We start from the raw sequence: 25329 nt of genomic DNA, 5'->3' as shown, positions 1-25329 counted from the left end.
TGACCAATTTCTGAACAATTTGAGTTTTTTAAGAATACTTTCTCCTATTGTAAAGGCAATATCAAAGTTCATTAGACAGGACATCAGACATAAACATAATACATGAAACATATTTTCCTTCTGCAATGTTGTTCTCTTTCTACCATACTTATTCTGATTTACATAAATTAGAAATACTGAAATAAGTAGAAATAAAATTGAAAAGAGAATTTAGACTCATGAAAATGTACACTCTGCCTACCTCCATAGGAGTATACCTTTATAATCTAGAACACTATTTAATCTTAGTCCAGTTGTAGATCAAAATCAAGTAGAGTCTCACATGAAAAAAAATGTAACTATGTGTGGTGGTGGATGTTAACTAGACTTACTGTGATAATTACTTCCCAACATATAGATATATCAAATCATTATGTTGTACACCTAAAACCAATACGATGTTATAGGTCAATTATATCTCAACTACAAAAAGAATTTTAAAAATCAAGTAGTCTGGACACCCCCTCTATTGCTTTTGGGGTTAATCTGTATTCTGGGATTCTTTCAATAGTTTCACTTCTCTAAGTGCTAAGAAAAAGTTAAAATTGCAAAACAGGATCATTCCGTTATTCTTTATCTAGACCCTCACATATTTTTTTTTCTCTGTTAAATGCTTCTTTTGAAAAGGAAATACACAGGATTAGTTCCTCTTCTATTGCATCCAACAAGAGCTCCACCATGGAAAGCTTTTTTCCCTTCCATTTTGCAAGCCTCAACAAGTCTGTTGCTGAGTCAGAACCTCCTTTTTTCTCTGATGGGAGAAATCTTTCTCCCTTGAAAACTCATAAAGTTTAGGAAATACTTAAATTTGAGTCTCCCTAGGGGGGCAGGGACAGGGGAGCCAGAACGAATGTGGTGGGCATAAGTCCCACACACCGCAGTCCTGATGATGGCACATTAAATGGTTTTATGAAGTACGAAGGCTTGGAACTGGCCCAGGATTACCACGGGAGCTCGCCTCCTAACCTATTATATGCATATGTGTGTGTAGACAGCCATCACGGAGCCCGGTTAGGTTTCTGGGACTTTGCTCCTCATTGCCTAAGTGAAAACGTTTGGTGTACAGCTGGGGCTTCATGTCTGCCCTGCAGAAAACACCTTCAAGCGGCTGCAGGAAGGTCCAAACAGCACGCAGCACGAGAAGCTAAAAACAAACACAAGCCCGAGAAGGCGCTTTCTAGGGCGACGACGTGGTAGGGCGTGAGAGGCTTGGACAGAGAGCCGCTCAGTGGTCTGCCAGGCAGGCAGTGCCCACAAGACCTAGCTGGCCTAAGGACCCCCGGTCTGAGCCCGAAGGGCGGGAGGGGCCGCCGTCCCCCCTGCGCTCGCAAAGTGCAGGCCGCGGGCGACCACCGTGACCGGGAGCCGCGACCCGGAGCCGCTCCCAGTCGGGTTCCCCGGCCTCAGTTTCCCCCGCGGGGAGCAGAGCCCCGGGAAGCCCGCGTCCCAGCGGCCAAACCTCATGTGACCGAGGTGGGACGGAGGTGACAGGAAGGAGGCGGGGCCGCGAGGGCGACGGGGGCGGGGCGGAGCGCGTGCGACTAAGTGCAGCCTTTGCGCGGACTCCGCGCCGGGAGGGGCCGTTGCCCAGGAACCGTCGGCGCCGCCCGCGCGCGCTCGCCCTTGTGCGCGCGCGCGGCGGGCGCTCAGACTCGAGTCGGCCGCCCGCTACCGCCACCGGCCTCCCTTTTTCCCTGGATACCGTAGGGGCGCGAGGAGACACGCCGCTCGCTCCCGCGCTCCCCTGCCCTCCTGGGAGCGCAAGCGCGCACCCGGCCGAGCCTGCATATTAATGAGGGGCGGGGCGGGGGCGGGGCGGCGGGGGCGCGGCGGCCTCGCGCCCGCGCGTGCCGGGACGCACCGCGGGGGGCGGTGCGATTGTGAGGTGGCGCTGACGCACGTTCCGGAGTTCTTAAGCGGCGAGGGCGGCGGCGGCGGCGGCGGCGGCGGTGCCCGAGCCGGTCTCGGCAGGCGGCGGTGACTGCCGCGAGGGCTGGCGGGGCCTAAGTAGGTGCCCCTGGCTCAGTCACGGTGTCCCTCTCACTGACTCCCCCTCCTTCCACCACGGCCGTGCCGCCCCAGATCCGGCGGCTTCCTAGGCGGGGCAGCGGACGGGGCGCGTCTCCTCCCGCTGCCGCCGGCCTGATAAATGAGGGACTTCGGGTTTGGGTTGCTGCAGACCGCCCCGCTCCGAAGCAGCAGCCCCGGGTCCCTGTTCAGCAGCGGGGCGTACCGTCCCTACGCCGCGGGGCCCGCCGCGGCCGCTGCCCCGCAGTCCTCCGCCACGCCCTTCGGCCCGCTCTCGCCGCCGCCGTTGCCTGTCACCGGCGTCTCGGAGGCCGCCTCCCCCTTTCCTATCCCCCTCGGCTGCGGCGGCGCGGGCAGCTCGGCCGCCGCCGCTTCCTCTTCCTCCCCGTTCCTGGCGCATCAGCAGACCATGCAGGATGAGCTGCTGCTGGGGCTGACACAGCAGCCGGCGCGGCCGCTCTCGGGGGCGGCGGCCGCGGAGAAACTCCCCAACCACCACCCCAGCGGCGGCACGAACGCGGGTGTGACCCACCTCCTCCCCTCCCAGGACTTCAAACTGAGTCTGCACCACCCCTCCTCCTCCTCCGCCTCCTCCTGCTGCTGCTGCCGCACCTCCTCCCCGCAGGACTTCAGTAAGCGGCAGCAGCAGCAGCTGAGCAGCCAGAAGAGGAAAGAGTTCAGCCCTCCCCACCTTCCCCACCCTCCGGACTCGAAGCCGCCGCCGCCGCCGCTCCACTGCCCCGGCCGGTTCAGCCCGCCGCCACCGCCTCCGCCACCGCCCGGCCCGCTTCTCCAGCCGGCGCAGCTCGCCCAGCGCCAGCAGCCACAGCAGCAGCAGCAGTTCAGCGTACCGCACCCGCCGCACCTCCCGCCGCAGGACTTCGCCCCGCGGCAGCGCCCGGCCGACCTGCCCCCGCTCCCGCAGCTCCAGCCCTCGCCGCCCTCAGCCCCGCGGCGCCGCCACGGAGGCGCGGGCAGCCCTCGCAAGACCCCGGCCGCGGGCGAGGGCAGCGCCGCCGAGCCCTCCAATGCGGGCTTGGCCCCCTCGACGCCGCCGGTGAACCCCGCGCCGTGCTCCATGGAGTCCCCCAACCACCCTCTGCTCAACAGTCCCAGTAACCTCCTGCCCGGCGGGGCGCTCGGCGCGGGCGCCTTCAGCAGCCTGCAGAGCCCGGACCTTCCGCACCCGGGCGGCGGCGGGGGCGGGGGGCCCCCCGGAGGCGGAGGGGGAGGCGGCTCCGCGTCGCCGCCGCCACTGCCCGGCTTCGGCACCCCCTGGTCGGTGCAGACCGCGTCGCCGCCGCCCCAGCCCCAGCCCCAGCAGCCGCCGCCGCCCCAGCAGCAGCAGCCGCCTCCGCCCCAGCAGCCGCCGCAGCCGCAGCCGCAACAGCCCGGCTCCTCGGCCGCCACCCCGGGTGGCGGCGGCGGCGGCGGCGGAGGCTCGCTCAGCGCCATGCCGCCGCCCAGCCCCGATTCAGAGAACGGCTTCTACCCCGGGCTGCCGTCGTCCATGAACCCGGCCTTCTTCCCGAGCTTCTCGCCCGTGTCCCCGCACGGCTGCGCGGGACTCAGCGTGCCGGCGAGCGGCGGTGGCGGTGGCGGCGGCGGCGGCGGCGGCGGCTTCGGCGGCCCCTTCTCGGCGGCGGCCGTGCCCCCGCCGCCGCCGCCCGCCATGAATTTACCTCAGCAGCAGCCCCCGCCGCCCGCGGCGCCGCAGCAGCCGCAGAGCCGGAGGTCGCCGGTCAGCCCCCAGCTCCAGCAGCAGCACCAAGCGGCGGCCGCCGCCTTCCTGCAACAGAGGAACTCCTACAACCACCACCAGGTACGGCGGGCGGCGGCCGGGCTGAGCCGCGGGGCCGGGGCCGGGGACGACGAGGGCCACTCGCCCAAGTGAGAGTGGGACTGGCGGGGGGGGGGGCGGAGAAGGGTGACAGGACTCGGGATACCAGCCCCCAGCGGGGCGGGCGGGCAGTGGCCACCATGGGCTGCGAGGCTCGGGTAGGAGGGTCGCGCTGGAAGTCGTCCGGGCCGGGCGCCCCCTCGAACGCCCGGCGCGGCGGTGGGGGCTGGGGCCGGGGCCGAATGGCGCCCGGACCGAGGGCGGCGGCGGGCGGGTGCGCCGGCTCGGCCGTCCCTCGCAGCGGGCGCCCGTGACCCGGAGGGCCCCTGTCCGCGATCCGCGAGCCCGGGAGACGCGGCGAGGACGGGCGGGGGACTCAGGGCCGGCGGGCTCGGGGGGCTCGGGCGGCGGCCTCGGACGAGCGGTCGTGGGAAGCGAACTTGGGAAGGAGGAACATGATCACCGCAGACGGTGCGTGTGGGGAGCCCGTGACTCTTCCCGGTCGTCCAATGAGGGGACGGACGGAAAGGCTTTCTTCTATCGAGTCTGTTTCATTCTGCACCGGCCCGGGCAAGGTCTGGCCGGGGAGGCGGTGGCCGGCCGGGACGCCCTGCCCGCCGCGCCGCTACGCCCGCCGAGGGCCCGGCGTCGGGAGAGCGGCGGCCGCCGCGCCGCGGGCTCGGTCCCGAGCTGTCAGACGACTGTAGAGAGGATGGCCCGCGGGGGCTCACTCGGTTACAGCCGAGGTGCTCCGAGATTGGGTTAGTTTCTGCGCCTCTTCATGTGTGAGGAATATTTGGTGGCTTTAAGACAAAACTAAACTTGAATCCGGGATTCGTGTTATACACGTCAAAGGGTGCACTCCCATTTTTTTGGTGGCCTTACCTTTTCTTGAATTATGGGGTATGTATATTTGAAGCGGATAATGCAATTATGAGAACACCGGGCAGGGTTTTTTTATTCATCCGGGTCCTTTATGATTCAAGCTCTTGTTTTGTTATCTTCTCAATACAATGTTCGAATGACCGCTGGGTTGGTTAATTGACATTGAAAGAGTATTTTGTTGTTCTTTTTTGATCCAGTCAGCATTTATTGTAGTGATTAGTGTGTTTAAGGTCATTTTCGTGATTAAGGATTGGGAGAGAAGAAAAATTGGACCTTAACCAGTGCCTGCTTACTCCTATAACTTTTTCCATTGACCAGTTAAAGTTTTCAAGGGCTAACCTTTTAAAAGGTGAATACTATCTAACCAAAGTAACAGTTAAGAGTTCATTTAAATCAACCAGAGTAACAGTTAACAGTTTTCATTTAGAATCACTGGTGTCTTCCCGAGAAACAAGAATGTGGCCTATGAGGATTGAAAATATGGAATTTTGAAATAATACTCCACTTTCCCATGATTTCCATAATCTCTAGCAGTTATCTTTTGTGTGTCAGGGTCTTAATTTTTTAAACTGGAAGCTTGCCACAGAAAATTATTTATAGGTACTTTTGTATTCTTAGAACCATGATATAGAACATTAGAAGACCGTATACCATGATTCATATTTAACTATAATCTGCTTTTTGTCAGAAGATGGTTCTCACAGTGAAGTTTAAGAGGTCACACAGCTGTCATATGGAATTTTAGATCACTGGAAGAGAACTTGAACACTGTATCAGTAAGGAAAGTAAGGCCCCTCAAGAATGGAGTGATTTGTTCATGGTCCCTGAGTTATACTTTTGAACTATGTGGAGGGGGCAGTGTATATTCATGATTACATTGGCATTTAAAAAAAAAATTAAAGGTACTATAGATCAAGGTTTTTTTGTTTGTTTTTTTTAAGTTGTCTTACAAGAAAGAGGTTTCATTTTAAGAATACTTATAGCAACTTATTTACTTATAGCAACTGCATGGTCCATACTTCCTTTAGCTAAAAGTTAGCTGTAAGCTTATTGACAACATAATTGCTAGCAAATAATACTTTTCAAAAACTACAGTTATTGCCTCTTGGTGGATTCTCAACTTTTTTGGTCATAGGTTCTAATTTGGAATATAATTTACTTTCCAAAATGAATGAACTGAATGGAGATTTGTATTATTAAGATCTCTGCTAGAATAATCAAAGCATATAGTTGTTTATCTTTAGTATATCTCAGTGGATCCACCTATGGGTAACATTAGATAATTGCTTAACTGTTCATGGATAATTAAGTGAAAGAAAAAACAAAAACGCTTTAAAAGAAACTACATTAAAATTGGAATAAAATATCTTAAAAGTTGAATAAACAATACAGAGAAGACAGGTTTTCTACACTGTCCCTATACTAAAAGGTGTTTTTAGTTCCTGCAAGAGACCACCACCAAATGTTACCATTACCTACTGTTGAGGTGGTGCAATTTGTTTTGGAACCCGAAAGTCTAAATATTTTACTCCTATCATTACTCATACCTTTATTAATTGATGACCATATTTTAGTTGTATGCCTAGCAGAATGTGGTTGTTTTGATCACAATGTAGGGCATATCTTTAAGGATCTTCAAAGTTAATTTCAATTTTCAAGTATTTATTTTTTTTCTGCTTATGTGTACGATTCTGAAGGGAAAGAAAAGTAACTGCATGGTTCTATTTTAATAATTGTCATGAAACATCTGCTTGGTTCATTATAAGTAAAGTGGACAAGAGGATGAAAACTCACCTAGCATTAAATGAATGTTTTCATATAGCAAGATCTCAAACCTATTACTTTTCATGACCTGTTACGATATATTCTGTTGCTCTAGAGATTTTATTTTTTTAAGATTATATATATTCTTAGCACAGGCCTAAATTTGAGTTTGAATTACAAACTCTTTAAATGCCTATAATTTAAACAGATGTGTTTTTCTCAGCCTCTTCTGAAACAATCTCCTTGGAGCAACCATCAGAGCAGTGGCTGGGGCACTGGAAGTATGTCCTGGGGAGCAATGCATGGCAGAGATCATCGTAGAACTGGAAACATGGGAATTCCAGGAACTATGAATCAGATATCGCCATTGAAGAAACCATTTTCTGGTAATGTCATAGCACCACCGAAATTTACTCGCTCTACTCCATCGTTGACTCCAAAATCTTGGATTGAAGATAATGTGTTCAGAACAGACAACAATAGTAATACACTCTTACCCTTACAGGTAAGAATGGTATGTAAATGGTCTTATTTCTAATGTTTATCTTTCAAAGTAAGAAATTGGGTGGTGGTAGCAGCAGTAGTAGTAATAGTAGTATGGTGAAATTAACAGATTAAAACAAAAGAGTTTTAATTTTTAAGCATATAATTGCCCAAAGATAAAGTACTTACGTAGAGAAAATTGAGACTAAAAAATTCTCTAAACACACAGTAGAAAAGAAGCTTCATAAAATCTAGAAAAACCTGCTGTATTTCTTAACTACATGATGAAGCTTTTAATTGGCAGCTCAAGAATGCCTTAATTTATTCATCTTTAATAGGCCACCAAAATGAATTTCTTCTCCAATATAGCTAAGATAGAATGTTAAGTAATTGTGCATAGATTTGACTGTGGTCAGCTGTATATATATATGTATATATATATTAGAATATACTTAGCACAGCTGTGATTATGGCAAAATAATATTAGGGCTTTTTGCATCAAATTAGAATTTGTCCTTCCTGTTTCAATGACCATTTTTTCCTAAATGTGGCCTAATAGTTACGATGATTAGACTTTTTTTTCAGGCCTTTTAATGTTTTATTGATATTGTAGGCTAATAAAGGTCCTTATAACTATTTAAAATGAGATTTTTTTCCCCCTAAGTCTTTTAGAGGACCAAAGACACAAGATAGAAGAAACTTTGATTGTTTTGTTTTCTTTTTTTCTTTTCTTTTCTTTTTCTTTCTTTTTTTTTTTTTTTTGTGGGTGGGTGTGGGGAAGAGAACTGCTTATTTCTGATGAAAACTTCTATGCTATTGAAGGTGAGATCTAGTTTGCAGTTACCAGCTTGGGGCTCAGATTCACTCCAAGATAGTTGGTGCACTGCAGCCGGAACATCCAGAATAGACCAGGTAGGCTGCACAGTGTATATTTTTCAGGATTTTGACTAGGAGTTTAGTGTTTATATTATGAGTAAGATTTATTATTTACTTTCCAGTTATACCTTTTTAAGCATATGTCAAAGAACATTAAAGCAATTTATTTTTAAAAGGTCACTTATTTAATATAAAATGCTTCATTTTCAGATTTATAAGTAATTCATAACTGTTTTATATTTCCAAAACAGAATTTGTTTTTGTAAAAAGGAATTAAATACCCAAGAGCACCTGACTTTAAACATCAGTCAAACTGAACAGATTTTATCTTTCAGAGTTATTTTCAGTTGGGGACAAAATCATGTGTTTATTTAACATTCAATTTTACATTTCATCAGTGTTCTATAGAAGTTTTTAGTAAATTTTTGTCATGAAATCGACATTTGTCTTAAGGTATATTTCTAAAGAAGGCCTAGCTTCAATTTTTTTTACCTTTAAGAAAAACCTCATGTATAATATTTCTTTATTCTAAAATTTGTCACTGCTGTTATATACTATCTTCTTCCAAATAATCAGTTTCCTATAGAAAAACCCTAAATCAAAAAGCTAGGAATCGGTCTTAAATTACCTTCAAGCCCTTTGTGGTTACAAAATGCTATCTCTTTTCCTGCAGACTAAATTTGAATTCATACTGGGTACCCGGTGATGAGTATTACAGGACAAGTAGAAAACTCAGTCCTACATGAGGATTCTTTACTACAGAGCCGAAGCTTGAATGAGCATAGACTTGACATTGTGGGAGCCCACTGAATGGAGCTATGTTACCCTTAGCTAAGACTCTTCCTTAGTTAATTTATCACCATGAGATGATTTTACAAGTAAGGACTCTATAAATAGATTAATAATACATTTGTCAATAGCTTTCAAATATGGAGTATTAGTAGTAACTTCAATAATCTATCATTAACACTTATTTTAGAAAAGTCCTGCCTTTTTACCAAAATAGTCCTACCAGGATCTCCACTTAGAAATAAGTAGTTATCTCATGTAATTTGTGATTTATTGTTTTGTTAATAATTTAAGTTAGCTATCCATCTATTTCTACTCTCTTCTCCACTCTGGCCTAGATAGGCCATATTAGTGACATTTTTATGGTAGCACTTTTATGTTCAAATTGAATACATAAATGGCTAGGAGATGGTCTGTTAGAAGAGGAAAATTATGATAATCATTTTGAAGGTGGCAAGGGACATGTTTTTAGAGAGGAAAGGACATAATTATTTGGAGAGCATGTTTAGGAAGAAGCAAGAGGATACATGTATGTGGGATATTTAACTATGGAGAAGAGAGAAGACAGATTAGCTGTCATAAAGGGACCATAGGGGCGGGGCACATGTTGAGAAATGAGGTAATTGAGGTGGTTTCAGTTGGTGGAGTGCTAGAGAGTAGATAGAGGTGAAAATGAAAGGGAAGTCAGCCTCTGGGCTGTCTCCAGCGCTTCCACTTAGATTTCACTCAAAGCCACTCTGTTCTTACCTGTTTTATAACCTGGGATTTTAGGTAAATTCATTTTACATAAAAGGATTTAGGTGCTTAAAGATATTTTTTTTTTCTTTTGGTAAACTGCTGAGATAGGCATTCCCTTTGGACCCTTGAGCCAGAGGTGTGATGTGATGAAGTTGAAGAGGTGGTGAAGAAAAAGATAGTGGGAAGTGAACTGAACTAGAAGGAAAGGAGGTCTGAAACCTGAACCTTCTTCCTCTTTCTCAGTCCTTATGACATCTGAAGATACAGTCTATGGGCTTTCATGTCTTTAGGTCATAGTTCCCTTATCTATAAAAGGAGAACCTTGAACTAGATCATGAAAGGCCTTTTTGGCTAGCTCTTATACTTTCTCTGATCTATTTTGGCCATTTCTTTTCTTCCCTGTACACCTCCCCCCCCACACACACACACACCTTATTTTTAGAATACAAAGGTCCTGGTTTATTGGGGAGAAGGGGTGGGAATTGGATTGAAGCAGTCAAGGTACAGTGTATGACCTCCCAACTGGTCTTAAAAGCAATGTGGTTTTCTCTTTTGAGGACCTTAAGGGTACTTATTATACAAAATTTGTTCTGTGTTTCTATCTTTCCATAAAAGGTTGAGGTATTTGAAGTTGAGGTTCTTAAAAATACAGCAACAGCTACAAACTTCAATTGGTATCTTAAACCATTGGGTAGTTCCTCACTATTTTGCAAAGTTAAAATTATAGAAAATTCTTAAGCACTTAAATATCTGGGGCAATATTTTCATTCTGATTTTTTTTCATTATATAGAACATTTTAATGTTAATATATCTCAGTTAATAAATATGTTATTTTAAAACATTAACTTTTTATTTCTTTTAGTTTCAAATTGATTAGGCATATAATATATACTAAATTCTAGAATTGGAGTCTCGATTCCTGTACCTGGATACTTGAGGCCTTACCTGTACCAAGAACTGGACATGTAATTAACATTCAGCAAATAGGAAAAAATAGTTTCGTAGATTGGTTTTACTCAGTTACACAAAATTTTTAGGGTTGGTTGGCATTTCCTTACTTTAATTATTTTCTTATGGAAAAGCTTTAAAACTTTTTAAAAACAAAGGTAAAGTTTTAAACACATTGCTGACTTTGAAATGAATTTTAGGTATTTGTGTTAATTTCTTTAAGGCTAAGAATACTTTTCTTTAAAATGCTGTTAGGTAGTTACGCTTGCAAGAAGTCATACTCTCTGATGTATGAATTCTAATTGCCTTAAAATTGATTTTTCAATTAGATATTGGGATTACAATATTTTCATTAATACTTGAATATTTTAAATCAAAAAGTAAATATACTAGTAGCTGAGATTATTACTTACAGGTTTATATATGGTATATCAGTTCTCGTGTAAACAAAGCAACATAATGCCTTTAAAAGTGTGCTAGCCTTATAAGGCTATAGCCTATAAGGCTAGGGAAGCCTTATAAGATGGGTGTTGGCCTGTCAATATCAATTATCAATATATTCAATTCTAGATTTTTGTTCCTGTGGAAGTTCTTGAGCATGTCACATAAACTACCTTGAATTAATTGAAGATATTTCCCACCAGTCTGTAATATCTAGACTGTTAATGTGATAACATGATAGGTGATAATACGGGGACCTCTCAGAAAAATATATTATTTGGTGTCTTTATTCATTTTACACAAAAAACAATATATAGTAGCAGACCAAGTAGAATTTTTCGTTTAATAGAGCATTCTTTAAATTGTGGTCCTTAAATGAGATGAACCTCAGGGGGCATTGGTAATCAACAAACTGTTAACACTTACTGAAAATGAGAAAGAATCAGTTCTCTTGTACCTGCTTAGGTAATGGATGCTTTCTTTTTAAGTTTTGTATCCTGCATTCTGTTCTTTAACTGTACTTGATACATTCTTATACGGCATATTTTCTACTTGCCTTTCTTTCCATTTAATCCTTGTGGATACTAGTATAGCTTTAGCTATTTGGGACCTTTACAGATTTTTTAAAACAATGTTTTTCAGAGTCACTGTCATAGCACTTTGTCGAGGTTCAGATTAATAAAGGAAGCTCAAAAAATGTATGTTCGTTAGGTATGTGGTAGTGTTTTAACTACTCTGAGAATATATGGGGAGAAATTCTGTTCTTTACCTTTGAGAAGGTGAAAGTCCAGTCGGATGAAGAAGGGCGGGTGTCTGTGTGAAACAACCAGAGACTGATAGAGTAGGAGACTGAACTCAACTTTGTGCAGTAAGACGTAGCACGTCACCTGCTGCTAAATCAGTAGAGTGCAGTAGCCACGTGTCGTCAGGTAAAATCAGTATTTACAGAAGTATTACAGTATTTACAGAAGATGGAGCATAGTATTAGTACAACTTTGTTATTTTAAAGCAAAAATTGGAAAACTCAACACTACAACAAAAGCTGATCTTTCTACTTAGATATATGTTAAAGCATCTGGTATATCTTTAAATATGACAATACAGGGTTTTCCTATAATCCATCACCTTTTTGTTTGGGTGAATACTTTATTTTCAAGAAGAAAATGTTCTGCTTGACCGTGTTTTTTGAAATGAGACAGGGTTTTGAATATATCAAAGTAAAAATATAACATCCCATTGAAATGTCCCCTTTTAATTAAGTTCAAGTTCTTTTTGTTGTACTGATTTTAATATTCTTGACCTCTTTATTTTTTAGCATTTCTAATCCTTTTTTTAGGTTATCCTATTTAAAATTAGGATTACTTTGTTCTTTCTGTGTTTTTCAGCCTTTCTAGGACTGTACTGTTGCTTCTGTAAGTCTTTATGGCAAATGTCTGGGTTTATGAAAATAATAAAATATTAGAATATAATAGATTGTCATTTTCCCGAAAATGTTTTCCTCAGTTTTGCCTGTTCATTGCTGTGAGATTCTGTAATCTCAGTTTCTGAAAACCCCTTTAAGTTGATTCTTTGTCAGATAATTTTCATATTTAAAATAGATTGGGGTAAACTTCTCCTCCTAGAGATTCTTACTTTTGTGAAACATCTTGGCTGTATTCAAATAGTCATGTAGTAATAAATGTAAGTTACATTGTTTTGATTTTCCATATGTGCACTAATCAGTTTTGGTGTGTTTATGTTTACCTTAAAATAGTTTCACAATTTCCATTTAGTTTTTAAACCAGTGGCAGTTTGTGTCAACATAAATTTTTCTAATATCCTGATTTGTTTTATAATCAGGTTTGTTTCTGTTGTTGTTTTTTTCAGAAGTTATGTTCTAATCCCCATACTTTATTTAATGGCATTATCTGTACTTTTTGAACATGAGCCTGTAGGTTTCGTTAAATGTAGAAAGTGCTTTTGAGATGTCATGAGCTCTTTTCCTGCTCAAGGCTATTTTGTGTTTGGTGCTTTAAAAATCATGTGGGGTGCAGCTGATGCTCACCAAAGTATAAGTAAGCTAATAGTTTTATAGTAGCTTTGTTATTTTCTTTACTAAAGCAGGAGTTTGTTTCATGTTGAGAGACTTGAAATGCAAGGGAAAATAAGGGTCCTTATTAAGTGGGCATCACACTATTTCAGTTGGATGTAGGCATTAGAGCTAAAGCTATCAATACAGGCAGCTTTTTTGAATAACTGCTGTCTGTTGATTACCTAATGGTCACCAATATTTATTGAATAGCTAGCTAATATATTTCCCTTCTTAGCTTGAACATTGCCATTGACAGTGTATATGGAGTTACTTCATTAATTTTACTTTAAATTTTGCTCTAAAGGAAGATCATACTCCTTGAATGGAGTTAGTGTGTGATCAAAAAAAAAGGTGTGAGAAATGCCATTTGGGTGGTGGTAATAGTCACCATTAATTAAGTTCATAGGTCCACTGTGATGGGGGCATAGTCTGATCCTGTTCAAAAAACATCATCCTGAGAAGATATCCCTGAACCATAATACGTTTTCTTTGCAAGAATTTAAGGTAAATAGAATATAAAATATTTATAATATATCTTAGAACCTGTATATACCACATACCTACTGAGGCTTTTTTTTTTTTTTACTTAATTATATATACAATTTTTATCATGATAGCTTATGTTTTTTAATTCTATTTTAAATATGTTTTTAATACATCTTGTCTTAGTTTTGTTGATTACATCTGAGTACCTGTTCCATGGAGAATGCTAAGTAGACTTCATGGTCCTGAACAATCTTTGCCCTCACAGAACTCAATTTGAGTTCACAAAGTTTTTATAGTAGAGATAAAGTACTATTGGTTCAAAACATTTGAGAGCTAGCTATATCCCATAATTAGAAGGTCCCTACCCCTAATTAACTTAGTTCAGGGGGTAAGGCAGGAAAATCAACAGATTAGTTACGAATATAGTATAGTGTAAGCACAGAAGATGGAAATATTTGGATTACTAAAATGGTATGTCATTTTTGCCCAAGGACCATGCTCATCTCTATTCCAGTTTTATTTCATTTATTACATAGTACTCTGAGTCTTTTGCTTTTCTATTATTTCTATTATTTTTAAAGTAGACTTAGGCATTGTCTAGTCTGAAACAATTTTTTTTCTTTTCTAGAGGATAGAACAGAGCCTACCGTGGTTTAGTAACTTACTCAAGATCAGGAAGCTCTGCACTTCTTAAAAGTGTGGCTCCTGGACTAGCAGTCTGAAGTATCGCCTGGGAACCTACCGTAAATACAGATTTGCAGGGGCCACTCCATACATGTTGAATTTCAGATTCTGTCTGAGCAGAGTCCCCAGGCTGGGTCCCAGCGATCTGTGGGTTTGACAGCCCTTCCAGATGATTCTGAAGCATGCTTAAGTGAGAGAACCCCTATTCTAGTTCAGTGATTCTCTGTGTCTCCCCCACCAAAGTCATTGTTAATGATGTAAAATTAAGTAAAGTTAAGTAGGAGTAGCAATATAGCCGCATGGTGATAAAGCTGGAGTAGAGCAACTGGTCTAGCATTCTACCATTTAGCATTACTTTGCACACTTCTATATTCCTCAACAGCAATTTGTTTAGTCTACAGTACTAATTCTGGCCCCCTAGCTTTAAAAGCTCACAATTCTAATTTATTTACTCCATTTGATGGAGTAAATATATTTTCAGGAAAAGCTTCTTATGTTTAGCTTTCTGAAAGGTTGGCTCTAAGTAGTCTCTGGATTATGGACTCCTTTGGAAAAAATTATGTGTACACACACATACAGAATATTGTATATAATCTCAGAGATTTCATGGTCCTTCTTGAAGTTCATGGACTCAGGTTAAGAAGTGCCTAATTCTGATTTCTGTAGAGACTTTTTTCCCCCCATTTTTCTTACTCTTTCTTTTCTTTTTATGTATTAATCATGTTTTGAGAGTTAAAAATGGCCTACCCTGCCTCTCCTTCATATACATACACTTGTACAAACACCTACACACATTTGAATGGGTGGGAGTCATCACTGACATTTTGGCGATTTAGGGGGCACGGGCCAGAGCTTGCTGTGGTAGTCCCCCATGGATATTTGTTCAAGTGCATTGAGGGTGTGTTGGGCAGAATGCCTGGGTGGCTCAAGTCGGTTAAGCGTCTGCCTTCTGCTCGGGTTATGGTCCCAGGGTTCTGGGATCAAGCCCCTGCATTGGGCTCCCTGCTCAGTGGAGAACCTGCTTCTCCCTCTCCCTCTGCCTGCTGCTCCCCCTGCTTGTGCTCTCTGTCAAATAAATAAAATCTTAAAAAAAAAAAAAAAAAGAAAAAGAAAAACAACTGACAGTATTTATTGCCAGTGATAAATTTCTAATTGCTGCTTTAAAAATTTACATTTTGGAGGGGTGCCTGGGTGGCGCGGTCGTTAAACGTCTGCCTTCAGCTCAGAGCGTGATCCCAGCGTTCTGGGATCCAGCCCCCACGTCAGGCTCCTCCGCTGGGAGCCTGCTTCTTCCTCTCCCACTCCCCCTGCTTGTGTTCTGTCTTTCGCTGGCTGTCTCTGTCAAATAAATAAATAAAATCTTTAAAAATAAATAAATAAATAAAAATAAAAACTTACATTTTGGAAAATGTGTATCCACTACAGTGAACTTGATAACTTCCCATCTTAAGACTTTTCTGATGAGATCAGAAATATTAACAAATGTGATGTTTTCATGTCACATAATAAAATATATCAATATTTAAAAAAAAACGAAAAAAAAGAATAATAGTATAGATTCATAGGCATTAAAGAGTCAAATTCCTTCTGGTAAGCAGATTGACAGATTTAACATTTAGCAAACAAGACTTCCAGCTACACAAAGACTTTGTTCTGGGACTTGAGGTAGGAAACTTGTTGAGATGAGAATACTTTCCACCCACTCCTCCCTCCATCCCTGCCTTCTTTGCAGGGTGTAGNNNNGGGAAAGAGGATTTAGAAATGCAGACACCAATATATGAGGGCTTCAGAGAGCGAGATTTGGATATAAATATTCTAGGTGTTAGTCTTTGTTCTGATATTAATAGTTCATGCTTTTGATATTAACTATATGGTATGTTTATGTATTTATTGTGAAATTCTGAGTTAAATAATGTACACTGTTTGATAGATATTTAAAGTATGGTGCCATTATGGGATTAATTCCTTGCCCCCAAAATATTTATTTTCTAAGTGCCTGTGTCTTTCTAGATACATGAGAAAAGTTCAGAAGTTAAATAACAACTAAAAATGCTTTCTATGTGTATAACATTTCAGAAATCTTTATAAGTTGGTAGAGATCATAATAGAAATTATTTTACTATATTAATGCCTCCAATGAAATAAGTTTACTTTTGATATGTGATTTTAGCAATGAATATAGTAAATGTAGTAGTCTCCAATACAAGAGATATTATAGCTCCTGAGATCCTTAGTTACTGGTATTGTCTTGGGATGCAAGTGATTAGTAATATTATATTAATCAGATGTCATATTTTATGTAAGAAGGTTTAGATGGTATATTTATCATCAGTTTTTGAAAAAGTTGCATACATCATATTGAGTCTTTGTTTTTCTCTCCTAGGATCGAAGTAGAATGTATGACAGTTTGAATATGCACTCTTTGGAGAATTCCCTTATTGATATTATGAGAGCAGAGCATGATCCTCTTAAGGGTAGGTGACTTTTTTTATTTCTTATATCGTGCACCAAATTTTGTTATCTCACCATTTTTTATATGAAAATTAGCACTAAGTAGCACCTCCTATATCATCTATAAGATGCTATTATGTTTGTTAATAAAAACCTTTGTGAAATGTCCCACTTTTTTCTTTGTAGTTTATTTAGATTTATTCCAATTTATGCAGAGAGAAATGTAAACCCATGTCTCTTGACTTGTTGTTTAAGAAAAAGCCACTGTTTAGAGATATTTTGCAGTTCTGTAGAGGATCTAAGTGTATAGTATAGTCACTTTTCTAGAATTCTATCAAATACAGAAATAAAAAAAATCCTTGGAATACTTGGATTTACAATTTGCAGTGATTCCAACCTATAATTGCCCCAAGTTAACTTCCTTTCCCCACTTTTCTTCTACTGCCAAAGGGTTTTGAAAGGGGATCTTTTATAGTAGCTTCTCTGAGGTTTCATAAAAGTTGGGGCCGGGGCGCCTGGGTGGCGCAGTCATTAAGTGTCTGCCTTCAGCTCAGGGCGTGATCCCCGTGCTCTGGGATCGAGCCCCACATCAGGCTCCTCCGCTAGGAGCCTGCTTCTTCCTCTCCCACTCCCCCTGCTTGTGTTCCCTCTCTCGCTGGCTGTCTCTCTCTGTCAAATAAATAAATAAAATCTTTAAAAAAAAAAAAAAGTTGGGGCCGATTAGGAAAAAGAATCAGCTCCACCGATCTTACAGTATTAGTCTTACTATTAACTGTATCTGAAGATATTCATTAACATACTTGTTTTCATTTGTCTGTACATTACATGTTACTAATTATTTTACATTTCTTTGCACAATATATCTCATTGCCTTTTATATTCATGGTGAAAATCTAGCAAACTGTGCACTTGGGTGATAAGAGAGATGCTATCTATTGCTGCATAATAAATTATCCCAAAATTTAGCAGCTTAAAACAATAATAAACATTTATTACGTCACACAGTTCCGTGGGTCAGGATCTCAGGAGCAGTTCAACTGGTTGGTTCTGGCTCAGCATCTCTCATTGAATCAAAACCATGGACTACTCGGTAGTTTTTCCAATTTTTAATTCTATAAAGCCAAGTAAGAATTCCCTTGAAAGATTTAGCCCAAAACTCTAGAACTTCAGTGTTGGCAGCAAGGTGGTGGCTTAAGGTTGAGTTGGTAATACTGATCAGATATCTAACTATTTTGTTTTGTTTCTGGATTTTGTTTATAAAAGAGTTTCTTATCTTTCTAATTCCCTTATTTTTAAGGAGCTTGAAAAACTCAAGAGATCATTAGTGATTATTAATAGTATGTGGCAATGGTAATTCTCCCAAACTAATAAAAAATATTATATTTTGGGGTTTTTTTTGGGGGGGGCTTCTAACCAAAAGCTAATCTAATTTTTTTAGTATCTGTATATTGGGGTCTTGTTCTCTTTCACTGTTACTCTGACAGTTCTAATGGCATTTGTCTTGGATCCACTGTTTAATAATAGAATCCAGCAGTTTATGATTACGAAGTTCTTCCTGTTCATTTCTTTGGCTTATCTAGAAAGAAAACTCTCAGAAATTCTTATACAAGATAAAGTCATCTTTAACTGTTACCAGAGAATAATGAAACGTTTTTCATTGTTGTTTCTCCCAGTCTTTAAAAAGGTCTTTTGAAAATGTTAAGAGAAAACATTCTCTGCTGGAGAATTATCTCAGGTTTTCTTTTTTTTCTAAAGTCTGTGTTATAATAAAACTGGAGAGAAACCTAGAAAGAAGACTTTGAAAAGAAAATGGAAGCAGCCTAAGGCTCAGAAGAATTTAATGATTAAGAAAAAATCTCAAATGAATTCAAAACTCTTTTGTTAGAAAAATTATCTTTGGCTTTGGGAAGGGGGAAAATGTGCTCAGCACCACCTTTTAGAATTATGGTAACGAATCTCTGTTTCTAATGGGAGTATTTTATGTTCTACATTTATTATGGCAGGGAATTAAAAGAAAAAAATTGAGAAATCTTCTCTACATAGAAATAGAAATAAGACTGGTACTTCTGCATACTGCCACCATATACTTATTTAAAATGACCCTGATACCCAAGCGCTGCTACATAAAGATTTTTCTTTTCTTATTAGTACAGACTTCACTACCTTCTAGGATATCATTTTGTATATGTTCCTCCTCGCATTCTGATCATTGCACATTTTCTCTGGGTGAGACCTCGTAAACTCTGCTAAAAGCAGGGTTGTGACAAAACAGAAGAAGCCAATCTCTGAACTTGCCTCTTTTTCCATTCCTCATCTTCAGGACAGCATTTCAGTCTCTGTCCCATCTCTTCCATCTCATCTTTCATTCCTTTCAGAAAATTCCTGTTTAATACAAGGAAATTCTTTTCTTTTTTCCCCCCAAAAAAGATGAATGAATCTTATCCTCTTTAAATGTTTCCAAAAAGTCTGCCATTTGCTTTGTCCTCCTTATGGGGTCTAATGGAAAGGGAAAAGGGAGTTGTAGGGTAATTTTTTTAAATTAATTTCTTGTTTCCTTTTCTATTTATGATAAAAGTTTCTAACTTAAGTTAATGATAAGGAGCTTAAGTGATGAGAGATTATATTGTTATGTATTGCTGTATAACAAATTATCCCTAAGTTTAGCAGCTTAAAACAGCAATAAACATTTATTATCTCGCACGATTTCTGTAGGTTAGAATTCGGGAGCTAAATTAGCTGCTTGGTTCTGACTGAGGATCTCATGAGGTAGCAGTCATGTGGAAGCTTGACTGGGGCTGGAGGTTCCTTTTCCAGGGTGGCTCACTCCTGTGGCTGGCAAGTTAGCCCAGGCCATTGGCAGGAGAACTCAGTTGCTTACCATGTGGACCCTTCCACGGGACTTCTGGAGTGTCCTCACAGTGTATTCGTTGGATCCCCCAGAGCAAAGATAAAGCTCAAGGTGTATGTCCCAAGTGTCTTCTGTGACATAGCTTCAGAAATGTCACACCACCATTTCCATGACATCCTAGTAGCTACACAGGCCATCCCTGCTCAACTGGGTAAGGGTCTGCTACTCAAGAGAAGTGAATACTGGGAGGCAAGCATCAGTGGAGGCTGTCATGGAGGCTAGCTTCCACAGAGATGAAAGGCAGAAACTATAAATTTGCATTCGGTTCTACTTTTCTAAAGGAAAGGAGAAAACTACTCAAGGTAAGACTTAGTGCCAGTAGAAAGGAAAACAATCAGGCAGCTCTCTGGAATCCAAAGGAAGTTTGGCAAGTTACTGGCCTGAGAACTGACTAATAGTACTAACAGAGGGACCTCCCATCCCCATTGTAGCCCAAAATACTTCACTACAGCTTATTTCCATTTTCCCACCCTCCAGTGATTTTTACAGGTCAGTAGGGAACCTCCATTGTTGAATGTTAAGGTTCTGTGGTTTAGCATAGCAGGTAGGAAGGCTGTCTCATTGCAGCTCTACAGGTGTGAAGAGATGGCAAACAAAATGGAGCTCTGGATGCACTTTATTCTAAGTGTGCCCACTTTTGTACCAAGTAGTGTCGAAGACCTTGGCTGTAATTGTGTAGAACAGACATAGTCTCTGTTCTTGTGGAATTTATAGCCTACTAGGGAAAGAGGAGGGACCTTATCATTATATGTATTACATATGTATACACACACACACACACACTCATGTAATATACTTATGTAATATTTATATACGTAAAATCCATACCTCTAACCATAGAATGTTAGAAGTGCTGTGGAGGGAGATAATAAGGTGCTTGGGGAGTTAACAGGTAAGGGGAGGGGGGTACCTAATTTATCTGTGGAGTAAAGAAAGCTAAGATCTGAAGCTTGAACAGCACAAAGATGAAAAAATATTGGGGGAAAGTGTCAACTAGACAGAGGGGCCAGGGTGCATGGAAGAGCTTGTTACATTGTCGGAACTGAAAGCAGACAAGTCCTGGCATAGCTTGTTGAGGGCTGCCTGATGCCGACGGGATGTACCTGCTCAGCCAGCCCTAGGGAGCGTGCCATCTCTCGCTCCAGATCAGGAACACTAACACACCATTTTGTGCTGTCCTTAGTGTTAGTGACACTGATCTGTTTTATTTATTCTGCACTGGTTTCTTGCCTTTAACATCCTGTTTTCTGCTGACTGTCTTCATTCTTGGCAAATATTTTTCTTTTCAAAAGAAGAACAAATATGGATTCTTTTAATGGTTAAAGTAAATCATGTTTTGCCAACTGCAGTTTTGTGATTTTGCAGTTTTTGTATTTGAATACCTATGTTAAATAATCTGTGATCTTTTTATGTATGTGTGGGTCAGTTCATTCTGTTTTAAACAAAAGAACAAGACAGTGATTATTGTTAGGCTCTCTTCCCTCCCTGCCTTCAGCAGTTTGCAAAAAGGTCTTACTGTGTAAGCATTTTTACCAAATATTTTTTACCCCCTCCCCAAAAGTGTAAGAGTAAACAAAAAAATTTAATTTCAACTAAAAAAAAAAAAAAGATTTGAAAACTGTGGAAAGAAATGCCGTGATGTAACAGTTCTCGGAAAGATCTGTTTTAGCAAGTCACAATGACTTTACCAGTGTTCCCTGAACAATTTAAAGGAATTCAGGAAAACGGATTTAAAGTATGATTTTATGCCAACACATGTTTTAAAGTGGATGCTTTTAAAACTTTTTGTTTACTATGTATTTTTGTGTGTCTAGTATCATTTTTATTACTTGACTGCTAAACTTCTGTTTTCCAAGACTCCTGAAGTAGAATCTCTGCTATTTTAAGGAAGAGAACTACTGAGAAAATAAGGAATTACTTCTGTGTAAGGCAGTAGTGGTTGTGGTGGTATCAAATAAATTCTTGCCTCTTTTCTTCTATTGTTCTTTTCCCTCTGATTCTCTTCAACTGGCCTTCATGTAAATTTGAGGTACTAAGTCACAGAATAACTTGTATAAATTTCTAAAAGTCTGTGGTGTGAGAATTTACATTTTAGAACTTAAGATCTTTCAAGCTGGGCTGAGATTCTCAAACTCTGACAGAGTATTCATTAGGTTGCAGGACCCCACCCCAAGAGACTGTGTTAAAAGCACACTTGGAGAAACTCTGGAATAGGGGAACAAGATTGAAGAGATCTATGAAAAGTTGTAAAAGTTTTAATGACATTTATTAAAATATAACAAAGTGTGAAATAAAACTAATACCAATAACATATATGCCCAAGTAGTTATGTTGATTCTCTTAAGTTCCTCGTACACTCCCCTCACTGATTGTCTGGCAGAGAGAGGAATGCATCTCTCAGAACTGTTTTACTTTTTGTTGGCCCACTTGTGTTTCCTGAAGTCAAAATTTTCACAAGTGCCAGAAAGTATAAGTGAAAATCCTGTATAATAGAATATCTTCAAAAAAAGACGAGGGATTGCTGTAATATGCTTTTAGTCTTTAAAGAAAATGTTTCTTTTTAGTCTAAAAAGGAGTCAAATTTACATATTCTTTCCCCTGTACTTTGTTTTTCTTTTTCCTATAGACTACAGGTCTTTGATAAATAGGAAAAAATCATTAACAGCTTTAGAATAAATCATTTATATAGAAGCCATATACATTTTGTTAAATTATTTTGACTTTAAGATGATCACTGTTGTAATATGCCTGATAATGTTAATGCTTTACCCTCCAGCTACTCAGAATTTAATTCATCTTACTAAACGTACCATTTTCAAGATTTTAACTTTTGTCGTCAGTGAGAATGTCTGAAGGTTGAAAAGGAAATTGGGAAAATGTGTTTGTAAAAGTTCTTGGTTTAGAAAACTTTCTTGAAGTGTGGCATCATGAATAGAGATTTTTAAGTTTTATTTGTATTTCTTCTCAGGTAGCTGCAACAATAGGTAATTAGCAACAATATTACTTTTATGTAATTAGCAACAGTATTATTAAGTTTAAAACATAGCTGAGTTGTTATTTCTTCCAGGCAGTTTTGACTATTTAAACAATTTGAGTTACAACAGGTAAAATCCATTAGAAACCACGATGAATTTTTTTTTAATTGCAGTTATTTATTCAGAGCATATATGGGTTTACTAAAAGCATGTTTTCACCACAAATCTTCATTAGGACTTTATGGGCTTATAACTTTTACTTTTAAATTGAAAATAAAACAAGAAATATATTTTTTGTGTAGAATTTGTCATGGTCGAAGTGAGTACTTGTGATAATTAGGCTTATGGATTTTAGTTGCTTATAGTATTTGAAGAGCATCTGAGAATCTCTAACAAAGGTTTTCCCTCCAGAGTATAGGACTTTATCCTTTTTTAAATATTTGTTTTCTTATTACAAAAAAGTAATATGTGTTCATTAAAGAAAATTTGGGAAGACTTGAAAAGATTTTTTTCAATCATCAGTTATTTCCACAGACTAAAATAACCACGTTTGATATTTCAGTGTATAATTTTTCTAATCTTTTCTTTTTCTACATATAAGCTTAAAATATTTGCAATAATCAAATCTTTATCAGTCCTCAAACCTGGTTAACTTTAAAAAAAATTAGTTTAAAAAATACAGGTACCTAGGTTAAAAAGTCAAATAGTGCTATAAGGCTTATATAACAAAATAGAAGTCTTCATTCTTCTCTATTTGCTACAGATTCCCATTCCTTAGAGGTAGCTGCTTTCAACTTTTTTTTTTTTTAATGGATTCTTCTTGTAATTATTTGTAAATAATATGCTTAGGCTTGTAAATTTCCTACATTTTAGAAATTATTTGTTGACTCTGTACTTTGGCTTACCCATCCCCCAACACTTACCCTGCTCTGTCCTCTCAAAATGATTATAGGACCATTTTGGTTTAAATTAGGAGGTGTATTATGATGACAATGTAGATCTTTGTAAATGAACCTCATATGTTTTGTATAATAATGTAACTTTTTTCCTCCTTACATCTTTTTCCTGGAATTAATCATTGTCTCTTATGGTTTGATTGCTTTGTTATCTAAATACTTGTCACTAATTCATCCCAAAACTTATCAATGGAACCCTGAAGCTTCTTTCAATATATCTGAAAACCTCAAATAGTCTTAGATTTATTTTTTCCTGCCATTGAAGGCATCCTTCTTGTAGCCTTTCATAACTGTCACTGTGGGACTTCCATAACACTAGGAGTCCCTTTTTCCTCTGGAATCCTGTCATGATCTCCATAGCCTTTTCTTAATACTCTGTACCTTTGTTTTCTTACGCCTTTCTTACAGTACCTTCTTTAAGTGGGACATACGTTTTAGATCTCATATCTATAAAAACATGTTTATTCCGCTATGTAAGATGATAGGCTGCTGTGGAATTACGTATTAGTAATTGAGAATATTGAAAGCATGGCTTCATTGTCTTTTATCTTACATGGTTACTGTAAGTATATTACCATTCTTAAATCTGTTCATTTGTATGATTGGTTGCTTGTTTTGTGTTTTTAAATTTTTTGTCTGTCTTTCTGGAAGCTTTTAAGATATTTTGATGCCTGTGGTTCTGAAATTTCATAATAATGATATATGGATCTTCTAATGTGCCGGGGGGGGGGGGTGCCTTCCTTCCTTCCTTCCATTTCTTTATTTCCTTCACTGCACATCCGTTGGGTCTTTTTTTTTTTTTTAAGATTTTATTTATTTATTTGAGAGAGCATGAACACAAGGCAGGGAGGGACAGAGGAAAAGGGAGAAGCAGGTTCCCTGCTGAGCAGGAGGCCCCCTTGACCTGGGGCTCCACCCCAGGACCCTGGGATCACGACCTGAGCCAAAGGCAGACGCTTAATGGCTTAACCAACTGAGCCACCCAGGCGCCCCTCATTGGGTCTTTTTAATTTGGAGATTCATTTCTTTCCGTTCTTGGACATTTTTGATATTTCTTTGATAATTTCTTCCCTTCTGTTTTTAGTATTCTTTTTCTGGAATTGCTGTTCTTCAAATAGTAAACTTTCTATACTCCTCTGCTTTTCTGTTTCTCATTGCTTTATCTTTTGTTTTGCTTTTGAAGACATTTCCTCATTTATTATTTTTCAGCCCTTTTATTGATTTTTGTATTTCAAAACTTTTCTCTGAAGAACTTTTAAGACCCTCTGAAGAACTTTTTTAAAAAATTCACAGAACTTTCCTTTTCTTCCTTGATGTTAATTCTCTGGTGTACTTATCTTTGAACACTATATTGTAGTGTCTGAAAGTTATTTTTCCATTTCCTTGTATTGTTTATACTTCCTCTTAGTCCTCTTTTCTATTTGTTTGGTTTTATTCTTTGTTTTACTCGTGTTGGAGGTGTTGGTCAACTATCTTAGGATCTTTTGCTGTCTGTTCGTTTTTAAAGATAAGACGCAAAAATGGGGGCGCCTGGGTGGCACAGCAGTTAAGCTTCTGCCTTTGGCTCAGGGCGTGATCCCGGCGTTATGGGATCGAGCCCCACATCAGGCTCCTCTGCTGTGAGCCTGCTTCTTCCTCTCCCACTCCCCCTGCTTGTGTTCCCTCTCTCACTGGCTGTCTCTATCTCTGTCAAATAAATAAATAAAATCTTAAAAAAAAAAAAAAACGCAAAAATGGTGATTGCAAGCTCTGTGTATGTAGCTGGGGTTTTTAAACTTGTCAGCATTGCTATAAGCCAACCAGGTAGAACTCTCACCGTGTCTGTATTTGGGTCTTTTCCTTTGGTTCGGGAAATGAACACTGGATCTGTGTCTTCCATTCTTCTGCCTGGGAGCTGGAGACCTGACTTCTAGCTGCCTTAGAAAAGCCAGAAAGGGGGCTGTGTGTGTCTCTGATTCTCCACTCC

The 25329-nt window shown here is 40.6% G+C and overlaps 1 protein-coding gene across 6 annotated transcripts in view; it reads left to right on the top strand.

Annotated features, from left to right (window-relative positions):
• The first annotated feature begins 2188 nt into the window (after positions 1-2188).
• CPEB2 (cytoplasmic polyadenylation element binding protein 2) overlaps positions 2189-25329 on the top strand; it is a 70104-nt gene continuing 46963 nt past the window's right edge. For 2 of the 6 annotated variants that reach the window (XM_040625070.1, XM_040625069.1), the window contains exons 1-4: positions 2189-3889; positions 6780-7061; positions 7862-7951; positions 16457-16547. In XM_040625070.1, the coding sequence (XP_040481004.1) occupies positions 2189-3889; positions 6780-7061; positions 7862-7951; positions 16457-16547 (2164 nt within the window). Of the gene's footprint in view, positions 3890-6779; positions 7071-7861; positions 7952-16456; positions 16548-25329 lie in introns of all 6 variants that reach the window. The other 4 variants (XM_040625074.1, XM_040625072.1, XM_040625073.1 and 1 more) reach the window with 2 other exon arrangements.

The sequence above is a fragment of the Ursus maritimus genome, unplaced genomic scaffold (assembly GCF_017311325.1).
Source record: "Ursus maritimus isolate PB19 unplaced genomic scaffold, ASM1731132v1 scaffold_8, whole genome shotgun sequence".
Taxonomy (NCBI): domain Eukaryota; kingdom Metazoa; phylum Chordata; class Mammalia; order Carnivora; family Ursidae; genus Ursus; species Ursus maritimus.
The sequence above is the reverse complement of the archived record's forward strand: the minus strand, read 5'-3'. Positions and strand labels throughout refer to the sequence as shown.